Raw genomic sequence first — 19,383 nt, forward strand, 5'->3', positions numbered from 1 at the left:
GATAGAAAACGATCTGTGTCACCCCAAGATCAAAATCGTTCTTTAGATTTATACCGACACCACAAAATAGCATCAATTTTCTCGTTATTATTTTTATTAACATTGGGTACTGTCACTTACATATTGTTATTATTGTCAAAACCGGACACTGATACCGGATGGTATTCGGATGCTATCCATATATTATTATTATTATTTTTTAACCATTATTATATTAATGTTCGTTGACTGAGCCATAACTAGAATTATTCACATTTAGTAATTTTAACACGTACGAGAGAAATGTGACATTGATCAAGAGTATTGATGAATGTTTTCGGTCTGTCTATCCTAAGGACTCACCTCATGGCTTCAAAAACGCGGGACATCAAACATATAAGAATATGCTGGGGTTTAAAGAATGCTATGTTCAACCCTCCATTACTATAGTAATAATAATAATAATAACAGTAGTTCAGCTGTTTGACGTTCATTCAATGAAGCAGTATTTTATCCATCGTTCCTTATATAATTCATACCCCCCTCCCCACGTTAAGCTGCCCTCTAATGCGAATAAAAGTTGTCGTTTGTGCCAATATTCGCCTCGCGTCCTCTGGAGACACTAAGCAGCCCGTTGTCACAACCAATCAGGAATAGAACTATTCAAAGATGTGGATGCTCCACCTGTTGCCAATAATATGACAGCCGTTGTGAAGCGTTATTGCACCTCGTACATGTGCAAACTGTTTACGTGCGTAGGCAAGTCTTTCTCTTATTTAGCAGGTTGTCAGCCTAGAATAAAATCAATCATTTGTATTGTTGTTTGGATGCATTAGACTATTTTACTTTACGCCTCTCGTTTATGATATGAGGTATGTCATCGTATGCCACCACAACAACTTAGATCTTTTCTAATGTGCTATCTTTTTTTTTATTTACATAAAAGGTATGCATAGTATTACACAATATATCGTTCAAATCCACAACTTTAAGAGGCAGTATGTAGCACTTTAACTCCAGATGTTAAAAAAATAATCGCTAAAAAAATGCGCAATTTGCCTGCCCATTTATTTACCACTTTAGCCATCTCCGTGTTCCGAAAACCCTAAATCTCAAGACACAGAAGACGCAGTGAAGGGAAGCGTGTTCGAATGTTCAGTGTTGTTCGCGGTAAGTCGATTTGATCACTTGATTAGGTACTGGGGCGCTTTTGGCGTGTTTGCTGATTAATGCCCCGGCAAGATAGGTGACACCCACTTCAGCCTCGATCAGCCCTCAGAGTGAAAGTAAGGCAACTCCGAAGCATAGGTGTGAGGGGTGGAGAGGAGGTGGGATAAACCGATGTTTCTCCGGACTGTTTCTTACGGTTCATGTTGTCCGCTTGTACTGGTGCCTTTGATGATGAACTGAGCGAGGAGGAGCTATGCCCACTGGGCCATTTGTCTATCGCATTCTCGACGACTTAACACGATTGACTCACTGAATTCGAGGTTGGTCTAGCGTTGCGTTACTGTGTAGAAGGCCTGTACTTCGGAGTCGGAGCAGGAGGGTAAGCGGTTTTCGGGTCGCTCTCGCCACTGCCGCCGTCATCATCATCATCATCATCATCGTCGTCGTCGTCGTCGTCGTCGTCGTCATCGTCATTTCCTCTGCTTCACTCATTGAGCGAACGAGGAGACGATGGGGACTGACTACAACGGAATTGAGTGGGAGCACTGTTTCGATTTTCTGCCCTCATGCCAATGGCTAAGGAAGACGGGGTGATGTAGGTTAATTCGGGGGAGCGTAAAAGACCCTCAACTGAATGGAGCAGTGAAGCGAGGAAGCGACAACTACCGTATACCTACCTATTTAGGGTGAGACACGAGATTGAAGCAGTGGATAGCACAGCCGGGACTAGACAGTAGACTTCGCAGACCGAACCTGTCTGAGCTGATTAAAACAGATACCCACGCGCTACCAGGATTGCCCACTCTGTTCCGCAGTCATTCCGTACATTCAAGGGGGCAAGCCCGAAAGATAGCGAAAGCCACCCATCAGCCACAAAAAAGATTTTTTTACTGCTAGACACAGCCGTTAGTTGAGGTTGATAGGCTGTTACTGGTAATGGTGATTGCCATTTTTAAAACCTTACACTTTACTGACCTGTTTGAGTCGGCAAGCGACAACAAAATGAATGATTACATTATGGTTGGAATAATATTTATTCGTTATAATTATTTTAGCATGCTAATACGGCGTAGCGAATTACTATAAAGGTTAGGCCTTTGACCACGTTGTCGTGATACTTTTCACCATCTTAACAATAGAGATTAGAATAAGAACAACTCTTGGACGATCTAACATTATGTTACTAACGGTAGCAAACGTCAAAGCTAGTTAAAACCAAGAAAGTAATAGTGAAACAAATAAGCAGCCATAGTGAAAAATTCGACTTGTTAAAAATGGGTTACTATGATTACAAATATGTCCGCACACAACTTTTTTTTGCCTTGAGTCACTCTTTGTAGATTTACGTAAATGAGAAATGTTAATGTATTGTAGCAATTCGCCAATGAAACGAACTTGAATAAGTGCGAGGAACCAACTTTTTACGGCGGAGATCACCTGCGAAACCCATGCGCACTCCTTGCTTTTTCTTGGCTTTCCGCATTGGCGTTGAGCTGAGCTAAGTAGGGAGTCTGTCGCCCTGTCCTGTGGGATCAGTGATTTATGCTGCTTTCCACAAAAGGGGCTTAAGTTGCAAGGGTACGGGTAGTTCAAGCTCGGAAACAAGCAAAAAGTAGTACAATTTAGACACAAGAAACAAGATCTGCTTGCCACAGGCTTTTGGAGTGAAGGAGAAGCGTTGGTCGGGAAGCAACGTTGATATGTGACACTAATTAGAATAAACGAAACAGATTACTTTATACTGCGGCAAAAGACCGGCGACAAATAAAGGGGGAAATTCACTACAGCTCCGAAGTGGATGGGTGCACCGGTCACGGTGGGGGGTGGTGGCTGAAAGGAAGTTGTTTCCTGCTTGATGTGAGCTGACATGAAATAGATGCTGCTATGCAAGAAGCCAATAGAAAGCGTTTTAACGCATTTAACAGCATCGGCAGGTTCAGTTTTCTTACCTTGAAATTTTGTCGTTAATTTATCATTTGTCAGTTTCGGTATCTGGCTTTAAAATGTCATATCCCTAGAAAATTAGTTTATGAGAAATCCTAGCTCGTAAGGTTCAGCCTAAACCCAGTAGATACACGCTCCGTTTAGCCATGATCAGTGTTACTTAAGTCGACGCTTCACTATTTACTGTTTGTTATTTTAGCACTATTTGTCGGCATTTATTAACAGGAAGTGGACAAAGAACAACAGGAACCTCTGTGAGTGTAGCCGTTATAGCATCTCGATCTAGCGAACTTCAGCTTGTTATTGTTTTGGGTTTACCGGTGTTGCAGAACATTATTTCAGCCGGCCTATCTACTGCGCCCTAATGTTTGTTTACAGCTTTCCTGTTCTCGAGCGGGATCCGAATGGATCCTGCAGACCAGTCAATGCAACTCCGGTTTGGTCGTGGTGCACTACAACTATTACTGTATTACTTACGAGTGCAGAGTGGGGTCACTATCGTAAACGTGGGATAACACTATGCGCAGTACAAACTCTACCCGGAAAAAAACATTACTACGCGGAATTGTGCATTTCGTAAAGTCTCTCTAGAAGTCAGTAAGTGCAGCAGCACTCGCGTTTATGTATGAAGTCGCTTACGGAATTTTTGTTCAACTCTTTGCAATCAGCGTACTTCACTCAACGACGCATATCAATGACGCTTGTCTGATAGGTTTGTCTCTAATAGTGGGTTGATATGGAGGTAGATAAGCTTGTTTACTCTATTGATTTCAGCAGAGCGTTTGCTTATTTTTGACCAGCGAGATGGACTATTTTCATTGAACGTTATGGATGTCACAACGGATTTCTTCACATGCGTTTCATGCCCGTTATCAAGCAGAAGCACAAATTGAGAAATGACTCGATCTAAAATTCATATGGATATGTGTAACAGTGGTCATAGTACGGTTACGTCTATACATATATCCTGATACGCTGCAACGCAGCCTTACTCAGTACCTGCCTTCATATATTGGATTTGTGCAGTAGAGGAACAGTTACAGTGGTTTCTCTAGTAGTGGTGCTGATGCCTTAGCTTGGCAGCTGAGCGCCTATGCGAAATGGATCCATAGATACTGTGGGTCGACCCATTGGTTCAAGCGAACCAAAGTACGAGGGCAAATGGAACGTAGGAGGGACTGGACCCGTTTGAGTAATGGAGGTGTTTTGTACCCTGCCAGAGTAGAAGACTCTCTATCCCATCCAACTAGCAGAGTAGGAATGGAGCATGCAGGCTGGGGGCGGTGACGGGGTCATCCTAAAGAGCCTACGTTCATCCGTTGCGAGAGGGGATTCGGGACTAGGGGAATGGGAATAAGACGGCCGGTGTTTCGTCGAGGTAGTAATTAACTTAAGATGCTAGGGAGAACACGACCGCTGACCAAGATGAATGGCGTTGTACAGCGCCAACGATGGAAATGTGCGCATTTGTCCTATCCTACACGTTATCTGATCTCTGTTGTTTACTGCTGAACGTAGCTTTGCATATTTATAAAACGAAAGAATCCTAGCTTCAGCAGTAGTAAAAGCACTATGGTTACATGATCGATGTGTATTCCAATCAAATCAGTGGAACGAAATAATTTCATGTATACAATTCAGCATGTTTTAATGGCTATAGATATAAATATTCATATAAACTAGTCCAGTGAACTAAATTTTATCTTTATTTTCATGGTCTACAGGTGTAAGCCGTGGATTTATGTCGATCTGTTTAAATCGAACAACCAACATGTGGTGACCGCAGAAGGACAGAATCAAGCGGCATCAGCAGCAACAGTGCAAGTTGCCAAGAAGGTACTAACTACAGGAAGTGTGCCTTTGGATCAGCTGGCCGGCCAGCTTGTAACGGGGTCTGGTCAGGGTACACTGCTAAGCCTGGGCTGCTCCGAGGGTCAAGTACCGTGTATTAGTCAACAGCTAACTTCGTCAGTATTTCCTTCACTCGGTAGCCCGTCGCAAGTTGTACCATCGGAGTGCACCGGGGGACACGGCCCTCATTCGCCGTTTACGCAGCCAGCTAGCCCCCCGCTTGCGAGTACGCCCCCCGCCGAAGCTTCGTGCGGGGGTTCTTCACCAACCACTACTGGCCTTTGCGCATTAGCTGCGTCCCCTGCAACTGCCACCTGCTGTTCACAAGGGCCAATCCCTGCTGTTCCCCCAACGGCGCATATGACGTGCAGCGTCGTCCAACTAAATGGGTCGTTTTGTTGTCAGGAAATGAATCAATGCGACGGACACTGCCCGTCACTCAGTTGCGGCGCGCCCACCGTACCGAGCACCGTGTCGGACTCGGGTCCAGCCTCGGCCACCAGTGTCCTTGTACCGAATTACGCTATAGTAAGCCAACACCAACCCTCTCAACAGCCTCCTCCACCTCCCCTAAGCTATTCAGGCGTCGGGCACTATTTACCATCCGTGACGTTGTCGCAGGCGGCTTACGCTGGTTCTCCAGCCTGTTCGACCTCGTCGTCATCAGCAACCTCGCGTAGCGTGTGTGGCACTCCGACGCCTTCGGTTGTATCTTCCTGCTCAGAACCATCAATTACGGCGCGTTCTAGGGCCGAGTCAACGTCCACAACGAGAAGTGAAGGCGATCAACATGCGGAGCAACCAAATCACCCTAAGCAAGAAAAGCGAACCGTTAATATCAAACAGGAGCCTTCAAGCGATTCCACCGCCCCAACTCAAGAGACACGAAAGGCTAAGCGCAGGACTCGTAATAATGGCCAGAACTCGATTGATAATGAGCGACTGCAAGACAGAAGACAACGACAGGCTAAGAAAGCCCGTCTAGCGAGGTATGTTTAGTTGCAGCCTATTTTGATGTGCACATGTTCGAGCATGGATGTACTAGACGCTCAGAGACCCCAGTCAATATAAAGCTAACCACGAAATGACAAGCAGAAGCAGGCTGGCAGCAAATTTTTAAAATCTAAAACGGCAATATCAGTTCGAAGAGTTCTTCGTTAAACAATAGGCATGCATGAATCAAACTTTATATTTGCACGTTCCAGGCAACGCGAGTCTCCTGAACAACGTAAAAAGCGTCTAGAAAAATTAGCTGCATATGCAGCAAAACGACGAGCCACTGAAACACCTGAAGAGCGTGAGAAGCGATTACAAGATATGCGCACTCGACAAAAGGAGCGCGTTCGCCGGAAAAAACTGCTACAACAGCACCAGCAGCAACAAGATCAACAGCCACTGCCACCTCCGTCACAGCAACAGCAGGAAACGCCGCAGAGAGCTCAGCAGCGAGCACAGCAGCAATTGCAAGCTGTGCAACAAGCAACGTCGCAACACCAGCAGCAGGAGCAGCCAACGCAGCAGCAGGTAAATAGCAATCCAATGCAGCTAAACATCGTCCCGCCTGGAATTCCACTCCCAACAACTGTTGCCCCACTACAATCCCCACTTGAAACAATGTTGCGTTTAGAGCAGTTCGGCTTATTGTGTCCGGAACAGCGGCATCCAGGCTCCAGTGGCAACATGGCCTAAGTAGGAAAAGCCCCTAACAACAACCTGCGAAGCTAGTGTCTTCAATATTATCATGTAAAGATATCTTCATTAATTAATGACTCTAAATTCATTCACGAATTTTAATTGCGCCCCTTAATATTGATCATATCCACGTGACTGCATCGTTGGATTGCTGCATCCACTAGGTTGGTGCGTAAGTAATGGCCTTTTTTGTTTGTAGAGCATTATTTGGTTTCGTTTGTTGAGACTACAAAATTTCTTGAGCTCTAGATATTTCTGACATAAAGCAGTATCTTCGGAATGTAACCTCTCTCATACTTTTCCGATATCAAAAAGCCACCGAAGCAGTTCAGACTAATTTATCCCGTACGGTCAGCGTTCTATAGCCAGGTTAATTTAACAGTTATGCTGCATGAATAAAGGAGCTGATGATTATCCTCGACGAACTCCACAAGTCAAATGCATTTCTTACCTTGTCAAAACCATTCTTGAACCTTTCGTCTCACCTGTGAGTGGTATTTTAAGCTATAGGAGCTTTGCCGTGCGCGTCGCACAGGTCTTGAAGAAATAACTTTTTAGAGCTGAAGACGCTGTTCTGAGTTATAAAACGCTGGACAATCAGCACAAGAAATACAAAAAAGTTATGAACAAAGATGGCCATTTCGTGTGCGCTAATCTAATAGCCTTTTGCGGGCGACAACATCAGGGTATTAGAGCTCTACTTGTATAAGCATGAATGTCATCCAACTCTTTTGTATATTGCGATCTTATAGGCTAGTACTAAATATTGATAAGAGTATGTTTTTACCAAAAAAAAAGTGTACGAAAATAAATACATTAAGAAGTTACAGGTAGCATTATCGTAGGTCATATTTGCTATTTGCAGGGTCGTTTCCTTTCTATTTGGGGGCAGTCAATTTGTGGATACTGCCAACATATCGAAAAAAAATTGTACTCAGTTTTATAAAAAAACAAAAAGTTTATAAATATTTAATTCTACTGCTAACGGAAAGGCATTGCTACGACACATGCATTTGTGAATATTATCTAGGTAGCGGTACTTTTAAATCTTAACTTTCAATTCTTAAAGGTTTCAGAAGCGCTACTTTAGCTTGTATTGCCAAGTTGCGTTTAAAGAATCTCTACTACAAGCTATTTTCGTCTTCTCGTAACTCAGCCTAAATTAGAATCAGACACTGCAGTGTGTTCCACTTAGTTTGGTACCTTACTAGAAAAAGTCGACGGTTGATCAGTTCAAGCCAGATAAGCTTTATTCAGTGAGTCACTTTGCCACATGCATCCAATATTTACAACAAGTTTTTTTTTTTTAATTAATTGTCCATCTTGTGGTCACATGGCTATACATTTTCACGTTTTATTATTATTATTACATACCATCGTAGAAGGATAGAGAGATGGGTAAGTTTTTCTAATAAGAGCTATGGCTCGTGCTAATTCGCTGTTGCATTTAACCATAGTTGAATCGACGAGGGATCTGCCGAACATACAATGACACAATTCAGTTTTAGTCACACGCAGGCTATCCAAGTAACTGTTATAAAGTGAGTAACGACTATCCGAAATAAAGAGCACGAGTTAATGCTAACCCATGCATTTGACTTAATTATTTCTATCATGGCATGATGTTTTAAAAACTCATCGCATGATGAGCTGCTGGCTGAGTCTTATTTTAACACCTATGCGATTAAACCTCGTTCTGAGCTAAGATTCACGCCATCCTCCGTCGGAGGTTTCAGTTAGAACATGTTGTTGTCTACTATAGCATATAATGCTTTCATTTTCGATCTAATAGTTTACCTATAGTAAACAGCAGCTCCAGTCCGCTCTGCCTTATTACTTCAATTGCTTTACCATTTAATAATTCTCAAATTCGGACCAGGATATTAATACTGATATAGGCTTTATTTAACAAAACAAATCCGAATTTGAGTTTTAAATACAGAGTACATGTTTGAAGAGAATTCAGCAGGTAAAATTGCCCATAAAACGCAATCGTTCGTTTCTTTTCATTGTGCGTCTCCAATAAGTCACACATTACCTTCCGCTGAATTACCAAAGAAGCCTGTAGTTAATTTCGAATAATCTATCACTTAACATGCCGTTGGTATGAATATTTTTATGTTCAAGCTTTAAATGTAAAAAAGTCAGATGCTAATGGCACTTTATTTTAAAACAACATACATGAAAAACGCATCTCTCTTTATAAGCCGTAAAAAAAGTTTGTCATTTCCTTGATAAAAATGAGCAATACTTTACCATTCGCATTTTGTGTTTATTCTAGGCGTTGTGCCAAATTTTTCTATTGGAAAGTGCACCTTAATTCCTCAAAATGTTTGCTGAATTTAGGTCTGTAAAATTTGGATAGCTAAACAGCTTTCTCTTTAAATTTTCTTTGATACTAACTTGCTTTAACTTCTAATCGCTCAAGTTACATCGAAATGATTCTAGAACGCTTTCGCTTCCCTTATGCACTACTTCATAGCTGAAAGAGGATTACCTTATTGGATCACGAGTATACATGCGCAAAAAAATTTACATTACTTTCAAATTTCAATTTACTTACAAACAGACGGATATTAAAACCAATATTTTAGTGAAGAGCTAACAGGGAGATCTATAAGTAATCTGCCAAGGCAGCGAATCTTGAAGATACCGACATTTGAGCACGTTATCCTGAAGACTCGTCGTCCTACAATGTTATTATGATCTTTATTACGATATTTTAACATATAACATATTATGGCAACAAATAAAGTGAACCTGTATTCGTAATACGGACTCTTGTATATCACTGCCCCGTTTTTCACAAGTTGGGTCGGCGCTGATATTTTTCGAACGTGTTCCTTCTCTGTGAACCAGATTAACTTTCTTCGAAGTGATTCATTGACCACGTTTAGTAGCAAAGATAATTCTTATCTTATAACGCCTCGACATAGAGTCAGAAGCATCGTTGATAACTGACATTTTTTCTCTGCTCAATTTTCGTAAACATGCAATGTGCATTATGACAGGTAACTTGTTTTAACATGCACTTCGTTTACTTTAGCCGTAATGTATATTCTCAGGATTCGGTTTGTGTGGTTCCTTTCTGCATGGCCACGAGTGCCAAGAAACTGATATTTAATTTTCTCGATGAGGTATTAGATGTTGCTTTGTCAGGCTATCTCTACAAGAAGGTAATCAAAGTATAGTCGGATGACGTTCAGTGACTTCTTACTGCTTGATCGTGCAAGCCAATTCCACTCGATTGCGGCCTCCTTAAAGATCGGTTGATACTGACAAGCATCTTTAGTAGGCGAGTCCTCCGCTGTCATTTTCGCCTCGATTTAAGCGCGATCACCTCGTTATCATCGCTTTTGTATCATTGTCGTTAAGCCAGTGACAGAAAAAGGCTGTTCTCCACATATGATCCAACCGTATCCTTAGAGCAAGATCAGATTTAGTCTTGGTGTGCCTTGCAAACCCCGTGCAGAAGCTCATCAAGGCCGGATGTCTTCGACGATCAGGTCGACCCTGATAACGCCTAAACTAAACGCATGATATATTGATACATCGATAACGTAGCCGACGTACACATATAAGAAGGCCTGATTTCGCAAGTAATGTTTCTAATTGTTATTTGATTACCCTTCACCAAGACTGCGAGTGGTGAAGTACTGTATCAGATTATTGCTCGTTTTGGCTACTGTTTTTTGTTCATACATATTTATGTACGAGCAGCTGATGACTTGAATACTTCGGCAACGTACTAAGACTAAAAGGTTGAACTAATGGAGATAAAGGTTAGATCTTTATGTCACCAAACGGAGATCGAAAAAGCAGTATTCTAGCAGTTGTATCGAAAGAAAAATCCAAAATGTATTTTGGCACCGTACTTCGCAGATATCCTAATATTATAAGATAGATAATACAGGAAGCGGACATTCAGTTGCTCTGTTGAAATGCGCAATTACTGTGTTCTTATAAATGTATGTAAAAAAAAAAACTGCATTATATATTAATGGAAATGCCAACGCTCTATAATAAAGAAAAGATAAGTAGTCTCTTATATCAGAACGTAAATAAACATTTTTTTAATAACTTCTCGCAGAGAAGTATTATTTTAGTACAACACGTATCTCCTGGATGTTGGAGGCACTTGCCTTGTGCTTACATTTTATAAACTGTTATGTTTATTAGAGCAATATTGGTTTCTCACTGAAGAAAAATACAGAACTAGTCTAACTAGAATGTGAGCTCTTTCGTGCAGAACTGATGGAATTTAATTATTTATGTAACCTAGCAACCTGAAAATCACGGTTCTTTTAAAGTAATCAGCGAATTTCAATTTGTGATATTTAAGCTTCTGCAATAGAAAACGCTTACTAGCTGCATGCCAAATGTTCATATATAACAGGCGAGAGAGGCAGAGATGAGTAAAGCGTAAATATTTGGAAGAATTCTAGACTGGGAATTTAGTCAGCATGAATCTTAACGGTATACCTATCTAACTGGCGGTCCGTTTTTCTGTAACAAATTTATGTTTCTTTTAAACAAAGCTTCTTCCGCCACTTGCTCTATTATTGCAATCAGCTTTCATCAAGCGTGAACAGTAGACAAATCTTTACATCACTATAAGTTTCCAAAAGTAAATATAATTAGCAGCTTTCTGTACTAAAGCAGGGTCGGTCTTCCCTAAATTCTCCGCCTACGCAAAATAAGCATTCTTCTGTATAGCTAGCCTAAATGAAAAGCTAATCCTAGTTTTATGACGAGCAATGGCTATCGGGCAGCACGCTTGATGAAAATAAATGAGTCATATTGGACCCACTTGATTGGCTGTTGTACGCAGACGTACGACAACCCAACGTGGCACCACTTTGGGCCTCAGTCTCCTTTGGTAACCAGAGTTTTTGTATTAAGTACAACCCCTTCAAAGACAAGTCTGTGAGTGTAAGTCACACTTGTTACATGGGTGAGGCCTGTTTCTCTTATTTGTGCTACTAACAGCCTTTGTGACTGACAAAGACGCAAATTGATGACGACAATATATCTATTTAGGCTACTCGAGTGTGTACGATACATCCCACACATGTTTTTTTCATACTAATTATTCAATAAAAGAAGTGCCGCCAGGTAAGTATTGGATTCCCTTATCTAAATACTGCATGACTTGAGGAGTGTTTTCTTAAAACACTATCTATTAATGGAGGTAATTTAGCTAAGCAAACTATTTGTAATAACGGTTCCAGGTAGCTCGGACCCTAACAGGAAGAGGATGAAATGCAATACGCGTATTGACTTAGTCTTGTGAATCGAAATCTATTGCATATTGCTAACAAATAAATTACGTTTATATTATGTAATAAGTTAAATTGGGTAATCGTTATCCTCATCTTAAAAACGTACTTAAGTCTGGCAAATGTAAAGGGACTCCTTTCATGCAAATAGTTTAGGTTGAAGGACTCTGCTGTTGTTTCATATGCTGAACATATTTCAATATCCACACATATGATGGAGCACCAACTCCAACTCCAACTCCATTTTCGAAAGAAAACGTTTCGGATGATGTATGGCGCCCATAGTCAGCTTATATATGTATTAGAAAGAGGGATCTATATAAAAGAAAGAAAGTTATTTACGAGTTAAGCATGTTCCTGGATCCTCCTAGTGTTGCAGGCGGAGTCGCTTGTATGATTTGGCCGTACTAATTACTCATATTTGCCTTTTTCGAGAGAAATCTCGCATGTATTAAGAAGGAATAGGCAAAATAGCTCGGCGGTCGTTCGTCGTAAGAATAGAAGCGTCATCAATATTTAATTTAAGTAAACTGTAGGGAAAACTGTATGAGTCAAAGGAAGTTCACAGGGAGCAACTTCTGGTGAAATATTAACGTATACGATGGTAAGACTGCGTTGGTAACGTGTTGGAGACGATGGATTTGTCAACGTCAGATGGGATACTGTCCACAATGAGTTCTTCTCTTTCTAAAAAAGGAAGCAGTTGATAGAACGGACGTTTGTGCCGAATTAACAGCCTAACGTAAGATGACTTATAGTAAACGTGCATGGTAAATAGAAATGAGCTTTCTATTTTTTATCCAAATACAATTACAGATACACTATGTGTATATGCAGTAGATAATAGTATATTGAATATTACCTTCGCAAATTAAAGCACATGGAGTTAGCGCAGGTTGGACGCTCCATTATGTAAGGCTTGAAGTTTCAAGCGCTTTCAGCATCGAATTGCGTATACACCTCCGTTATTGCTAACAACGATAAATGTCGACGAAGGACAAATGTCTTTTTTATGTGGGACTTTCTTAGCATTAATATTTATTCCCTACAAAAGTTGTAAAAATTAATCCAACCAAAAAACATCTACGCTAGATTTGCAATGTGTCGAGCTTTTCACTTGGTACCGTCGTTAGGCGTTCCAATCCGAAATGCAGTGCGCCTATGCCTAGATTCGAACCTAGACGACCACGCACCCCGAAGATTAGTTGGCAATTACTCTACTCACTAAGATATCATGTGTACACATCTTGTCAACGTAACACCACTTAGACAGTCACAGCCACGCCCTCGTCACTTGCCTTTGTTGCCTTCTTGCAGCCCTGCTCCCTAAAATCGAGATTTACCTTTCCTGCTGAATTTCAGAGATATTCGGCCGTAAAATATCGCTGACACTAGTAAAACAGCAAGGATACAAGTGCTGCTAATGATTTGGGGATGCAAAATCATCAAAGGCTCTTGGCCTTTTACTGTCAGGTGCGAGTACCTCATTTACTTCACGCCTTTTTTTTCCATTATTAGCGGACTACTGGAATATCATTGTTAAAATGTCGTCAGTTCTTTTATTTTTTGTTTTGAATTTTGCGAACGCGCTATTGGAACGTGTGAGTAATTTTTTGGGAGTTAATATTATCTCTGAGCTCGACGTTCGCACTGGTCTTATCACTGGCTTCAATGCTGCAATCGATAGCCGAGCGTCGCGATCACTTGTTGTTGATCACACACAGAGAAGCGCCTGTCGTTAATGTCTCGGGCTTTCCTCGATTTTTTTTTCGCCACCATTCATCATCATCATCATCATCATCAAAGCCCTTCTCTATGCGGTCATCTAAGAGTTACCTACATCAAACTATACAGTTGTCATCAGTGTGGTTTACTGTGTCAGCTACATTGCTGGTGGTAGGTATAGGTGAGGTCACTAAGAGCAAGCGGCTACGCAAGTTCTACTCAAGTCGGATGTCCTTTTCCAGATTTGGTTCCCTTAGAAATCATTTACTTCGCTCTATAAATACAATCACTGCCTTATATGCTCTACCTATGGCGACTAGATACTAAAAAAGTAGACTAGTTCACATTTACGGTCCAGAAGTATAACTTAAATATTGGCTGCCCAACAGTGCAGCCCAAAAAATGGTTATGTAAATAGAAAGAAACAACGCCCCCTCTTCTCACCACCATCATCATCATCATCATCATCATCACTATCGTGAGTGTGATCGAGTCGTAACAACACAGCGAAAAAAAAATTATTGCATGATTTCTGTTGCGTGTCTGCATTGGATATCCTTTTCATGTGCACCCTTGACGAAGCTCACATATTAAGTAGAGTTTCACCTTTATGGGAACTTACGAGGCACCCTGCACCATACAGTTTCCCCGTATACTAACGGGTATAATGTTCAATCTTTTCATTCTTCTCCATTAAATCTACATAATAACATTTGATTAGTCTGGCCACCAAGATATGCGAATTATTATGAACTCCTTCGTTTTTTCTATTGAGCCAAATCCCTGTTATTCGTGGTTGTCTGCTGGGTTACCGTCGGTCACATTTCTTTTGTATATAGTCGTAAGAGCAGACGCCTGCGTCAGCAGAACTTAGAACTTAACAAAAGAAAATGCGCAGCTAATGAGGTGAAGTAGACTAAGGAAAACGGCGCTGCACCGCTAGAGTAAGGGAGCAAACAATCAGGATTCATCAAATTCGCATTAGCAATAGCGAACCATTTGATAGGCGCAGTTACTACTCTTGCAGTAGATGCCCAGGCAATAGAACATCCCAGGCAAACGGACCATCCCTGGCACGGCCAGCGGAGAAACGCATTGATCGTAATGCCTTGCTGCAGTTCATTGATGGCGTCCTTCTTCATTGTCTACAACCCTCCCCCATTCCCCCTTCGTTCTTTACATCTGTTGAGGTCGATGTCGTCGTGAACGTCACACAACGAGCGACTGTTGAAGACCTTTTATTTGGTCTTCTTGGTCCTCGTCATAACAACATCATTCTCTCAGATAGACCTCTCATGCCTTCATTCCCTCTCACTTCTGTAACTCGTCGTATTTTCTAGTGCGATATAAATGTATATAGACACTCGATAACTTCGATAATACTCAATGAGTTCGAGAAACGTGTAGTTAACAAAAAGTCTCGAGCACTCCGCTTTAGCTTATAATTCCTTACGTTTCATCATAATTCCACCAAAGCGAAATCAGAATTGTCTATTAGAACCTGGTATTTTGAATATGTCAGTCCTTAGAAGACGGTGAAATGAATTTAAAATCTTTTTGCTATAATTTTCTAAATGCTGCTTTACAATTAATCCTGTTTTAATTGAAGGCTGCATATATTTGCCAGAGATCTCGAAGGATACTAAAATTGTGTAGGCTTGCATAAAAAAATTCAACCTCCAAGCTTATTACAGAAGGCTTTGGGGAAGACGCATGTATCACACTCAAAAAGTACTGTTTAACAAATCTTTGGATGACAACTAATCGTGGCAATGAAGGTGTTAATAATAAGTATCGACTGAAATAATAATATTAAGGTTTTTAAAGTTCGAGGCTAATGTAAAACTATAATTTTGTGTTACTCTTTTGTAGTAGCGTATCTAATGATTATATAAGAAGCAAGTTGCAAATGAAAGCCTTATTATGAAAATTGCTTTACGTGTTTATGATAATTATAAAAGTGGATTTCTCCTGGGCCTTATTTGCCCATCGGCCAAATCGAATCAATGTCTGTCCCGTCGTAAACAAATGTCGCAATAGCATGTTTCTATTCAAATCCCTTTGAGTATTTCAAATCAGGAGGAAAATGAGGGTTGTTTGCAAAATATTTGCACGTAGCCCTTGCATGTGAAAGCCGGCGAACAGATCTAAGAAATAATATAAAATATTATCAGAGACTTAACGTTGCTAAAAATGGTATGCGCATAAATATACCTTATATTGACAAGTAAGGTAAAAGAGTAGCTCTGAAATAAGGAATGACCATATGCCGGTTTTTTAACTGTTGCTTACATTTAAATCAGCCAATAAAATACATTACGAATGCGTTACAAAGTATTGAGGTACTTCTTTTCTTTTTGTAAAGGTACTTTTTTTGTCCGTCCCAGGCCCATATATTTTGTTTTTTTGTTCTGCAAACACACAAGTATGCACAATCTGTCTTCCTATAGTTGTTGTTGTTGTCGTATAGTTATTTATTGTATGTTATTATATTGATTCTAGTCATATGAGTGCTGGCGATTGCTGTAGATAAATCGTATACTCGATACGTAAAGGTCAACTTGCAGAGCACTTCTAAAAAATATGTCATGTAACGTGCTTGAAAAGCAGTGCAGACTGAGATTAATTGAAGTCAACTTTGTGTGGGTTAACTTTTTGTTCTAGTTGAGCGATACCGTTACCATGGCGGAGGTTCCTGATGTAAGTCCAGGAGCTCGTGCGTCCGAAGCGTCAGCATCTCCAGCTACCAGCACTTCGTCAACCACTTCCCACTCAGCGGGAACTCCGCGATCAGCTACAGGAAGCCGCGATACTTCTGCAGTTGCAGCTGCTTCGTCACCTAATACTGGAGATCCACCGATAACGCCTACTCCATCAGTAACAGTGCCTGCCCTTCAACAAATCCTTGCGGTTCTAGCGGCAGGAACAGCGGTAGCTACGGATCCAGCTGTCACTGTCGCGCAGGTGACGGCACGTTTGGCACCTGGTGGGACAACGCTTAGTACGCGGGTCGCCCGTTTGCGGCCCATTCTACCAAAGCCCACACTGCATGGCCACAAGGTGAGAATATCTTCAAGACGTCCTTTCCCACTTTGTTTATTCCGCTTCTGTGGCTCACACGTACGGTTCACGTTATTCGAGAGTTTATGTACCATCCTGAATACTGCACTGAAGCTACAACAGCTACGAGATCGGAAGTTTGATTTCCGCTTAAACTCTGTACTTTTTCAAATTAGGAGAAGGAGGCCAACGGCGTATCTGCTTATTGCATTTGGGTAAGAAGTAGTGACTGCAATTCCTTAATATCAACTTGGCATGCAGTATCGTTTATCCACCGTACAGAAACGTTTATTATACGCATTACCTATTATAATGTAATACTAATTATAGATTGTTCCCTCTCGAAAAGTGACCAAAGTAGGCACAGTATATATTGCGGAAGCGTCCATTCGGAAGTGTCTAAAGTAATGTCTAACGACTGAAATACCAGATGTAAAACCCCTAAAGACTGTTGCAATATTGGTAATCAGCAGTTTAAAGCATACAAAAAACAGAATCATTAGGTTAGCACTAAAGACATACGTAAATGTCGATTTACGAGCTCTAATTATAATATCCACAATAGCAATAATAGCCCAATGCTATACTTAACAATCCGAACTGTGTAGTACGTGTACTGTCCAAGATTATCGACGAGGCTTCGCTTAAAAACGCATAATCTCTATGTAGCAAACAGTTCAAATATAAATAAAACTTTCACTTTAAAATACAAAAAATCGCTGCCAGATGTGGGGCGTTTATCACGGTGTTTATCGCCTGCCTTTTTTTAAGTAGGAGAAATTGGGCCATGATTTCAAAACATTGCTTTTATTTCTCATTTCCAGACGGACCCGTTAAACCTAAAAAGCGTCTGTGTTCAATTAGCTCCTGGAAGCGGGTCAATAGTTACGCCTGCACTAACAGGGTCTTGTTCATCGGCCTCAAATAGTAATGGTGCAGCATGTGCGGGTACAGCCGTTCGGATTGCTACTCTCAACTATCCAACGCCGTCAACTCTCAGTTCATGCTCCAGTCCAACACAGTCTCAACTCTCTGACTTTGACGTATGTGTCATCATCTCTATACTCATTAGCTATGTCCAACTTTAACAGTGAGGGAAGGGATAGAAGAAAGAGAGTATATGGTATAACGTAAATAATATTTTATTTTATTACTAAAAATTTTAGAGAACATTTGAAATGTGTATATTTCTTATAGCTTATTTGAATATAAAAATCATAAATGTGTAAAATTACTTAACTGCACATATATTTGAGATATTATTATTATATTTTTATCATATTTTATTATATTATTATATTATTATATTATTATTATATTATCATATTTTGAGATGACTCTCAAGACGGCCATTATGGCTTGTCTTAAAATATAATGCGATTGTTTTCCGGAAAAAGTCTACCACGCTGTTGCTCGCTTAAGTGAACTTCTATACTACCCCGATAATCATTGTGAAATCAATATCCGAGCCATTTGCGAATTCATTGGGTAAGAAGATGTAAAAAACTGCAACGAAGTTTTTTTACATCAACCAATGCAATATGTTTAACTTGCAATAGTTCCGGTTTAAATCTTACGTTTATACTGTGTACGATTTGTGTCTCATTAGCAGATTCCATCCCCGCTCAGTATGTCGGATCGATCAACTCCTTTAGATTTTTCTCCGACCGTCGATGTGGTCGCAGCGCGCTCCGATGAAAACCCGCGCGAAGGCATGGCCCCAAAGAATCTTTCGCAACGAACGCGTGCTCAGTCCGCCAATCAGACAAACGGTTCACATAAACCTCTGCTCGGTGATCGAGTCTCAGCTTTTATGGGAACGGGATTTCCGAATAGAGGCACTACTCAATCATCGACTTCTGGTTCTTGTCCGCCTCTCCCCGACCAGTTCATCGCCACCCGTGGTGCACCTCCCGAATTCATCGATGAGACACCGATCGCGTTAGAGGCCAATCGGGGTCCACCACGAGGCGAAATCACACGGACGCCAGCTCAAGCTGGACACGAACATGTCAACCTCGATGAGCTCAGAGTAAGATATCTTTCTTTATTTCGCTAAGCCTAAAAGCTCATTCGTCGACGCCTTGAAATGGACGTTGTTCTTAATTACTAGAGTAATTTACTTTGGCTCCTTCGGACAAATACTAATGCCGCACCTATTAGTAGTGGAAACCCCTGGGAATATTAGGTTGTTCTATATTGTTCCGTTTGCCCATTATCTCAACTAACATAAAGCATTGAGCCCCTTGGGGTAGGATTTTCCCCGAACTTCACATAGCTTTTAAAAGGAAGGCTATCTTCGGCAGTACTCAACAGCAAATACCGGACAGTGTTATACAGAATATAGCAAAGCCGATGCCGGTGACGTACACTTCTACTTGATGTCGGTGTCGATGTTACCTTTACTTGTTACTAAATTCGTTGATCGTTTTTAATCAAAATTAACATTGTTTTTTCTTAATGCCTGTTGCTGATATCATCAGTATACTACTCTCGGTGAGGTCCTATCTGCTAGGGCGTCTCCTTCTGCTTCGTCTCCATCAAACTCTTCGGTGGCTCTTCAAGCAGGACTTCACACACCGCCTCCATCTGAATGCGCGGTGGAGGCTCCAGCGCTTGGCCAACCTCAGGTAGACATTGACCACCTCTGATAACGGATTTGCCCCCACTCCGGTTAGACTTC

General features: G+C 41.1%; 1 protein-coding gene across 14 annotated transcripts in view; it reads left to right on the plus strand.

The window, feature by feature from the left end:
- The window catches only part of LOC111252806 (uncharacterized), a 56,563-nt gene that overhangs the window by 33,678 nt on the left and 3,502 nt on the right, over positions 1-19,383 (plus strand). For 13 of the 14 annotated variants that reach the window (XM_022811282.2, XM_086993497.1, XM_086993496.1 and 10 more), the window contains 6 exons: positions 4,818-5,933; positions 6,150-6,468; positions 16,305-16,700; positions 17,525-17,743; positions 18,310-18,732; positions 19,184-19,330. In XM_022811282.2, the coding sequence (XP_022667017.1) occupies positions 4,818-5,933; positions 6,150-6,468; positions 16,305-16,700; positions 17,525-17,743; positions 18,310-18,732; positions 19,184-19,330 (2,620 nt within the window). The remainder of the gene's footprint in view (positions 1-4,817; positions 5,934-6,149; positions 6,469-16,304; positions 16,701-17,524; positions 17,744-18,309; positions 18,733-19,183; positions 19,331-19,383) is intronic. The other variant, XM_086993491.1, reaches the window with a different exon arrangement.

Source organism: Varroa destructor, unplaced genomic scaffold, assembly GCF_002443255.2.
Source record: "Varroa destructor unplaced genomic scaffold, Vdes_3.0 BEIS01000006.1, whole genome shotgun sequence".
Classification (NCBI taxonomy): Eukaryota; Metazoa; Arthropoda; class Arachnida; order Mesostigmata; family Varroidae; genus Varroa; species Varroa destructor.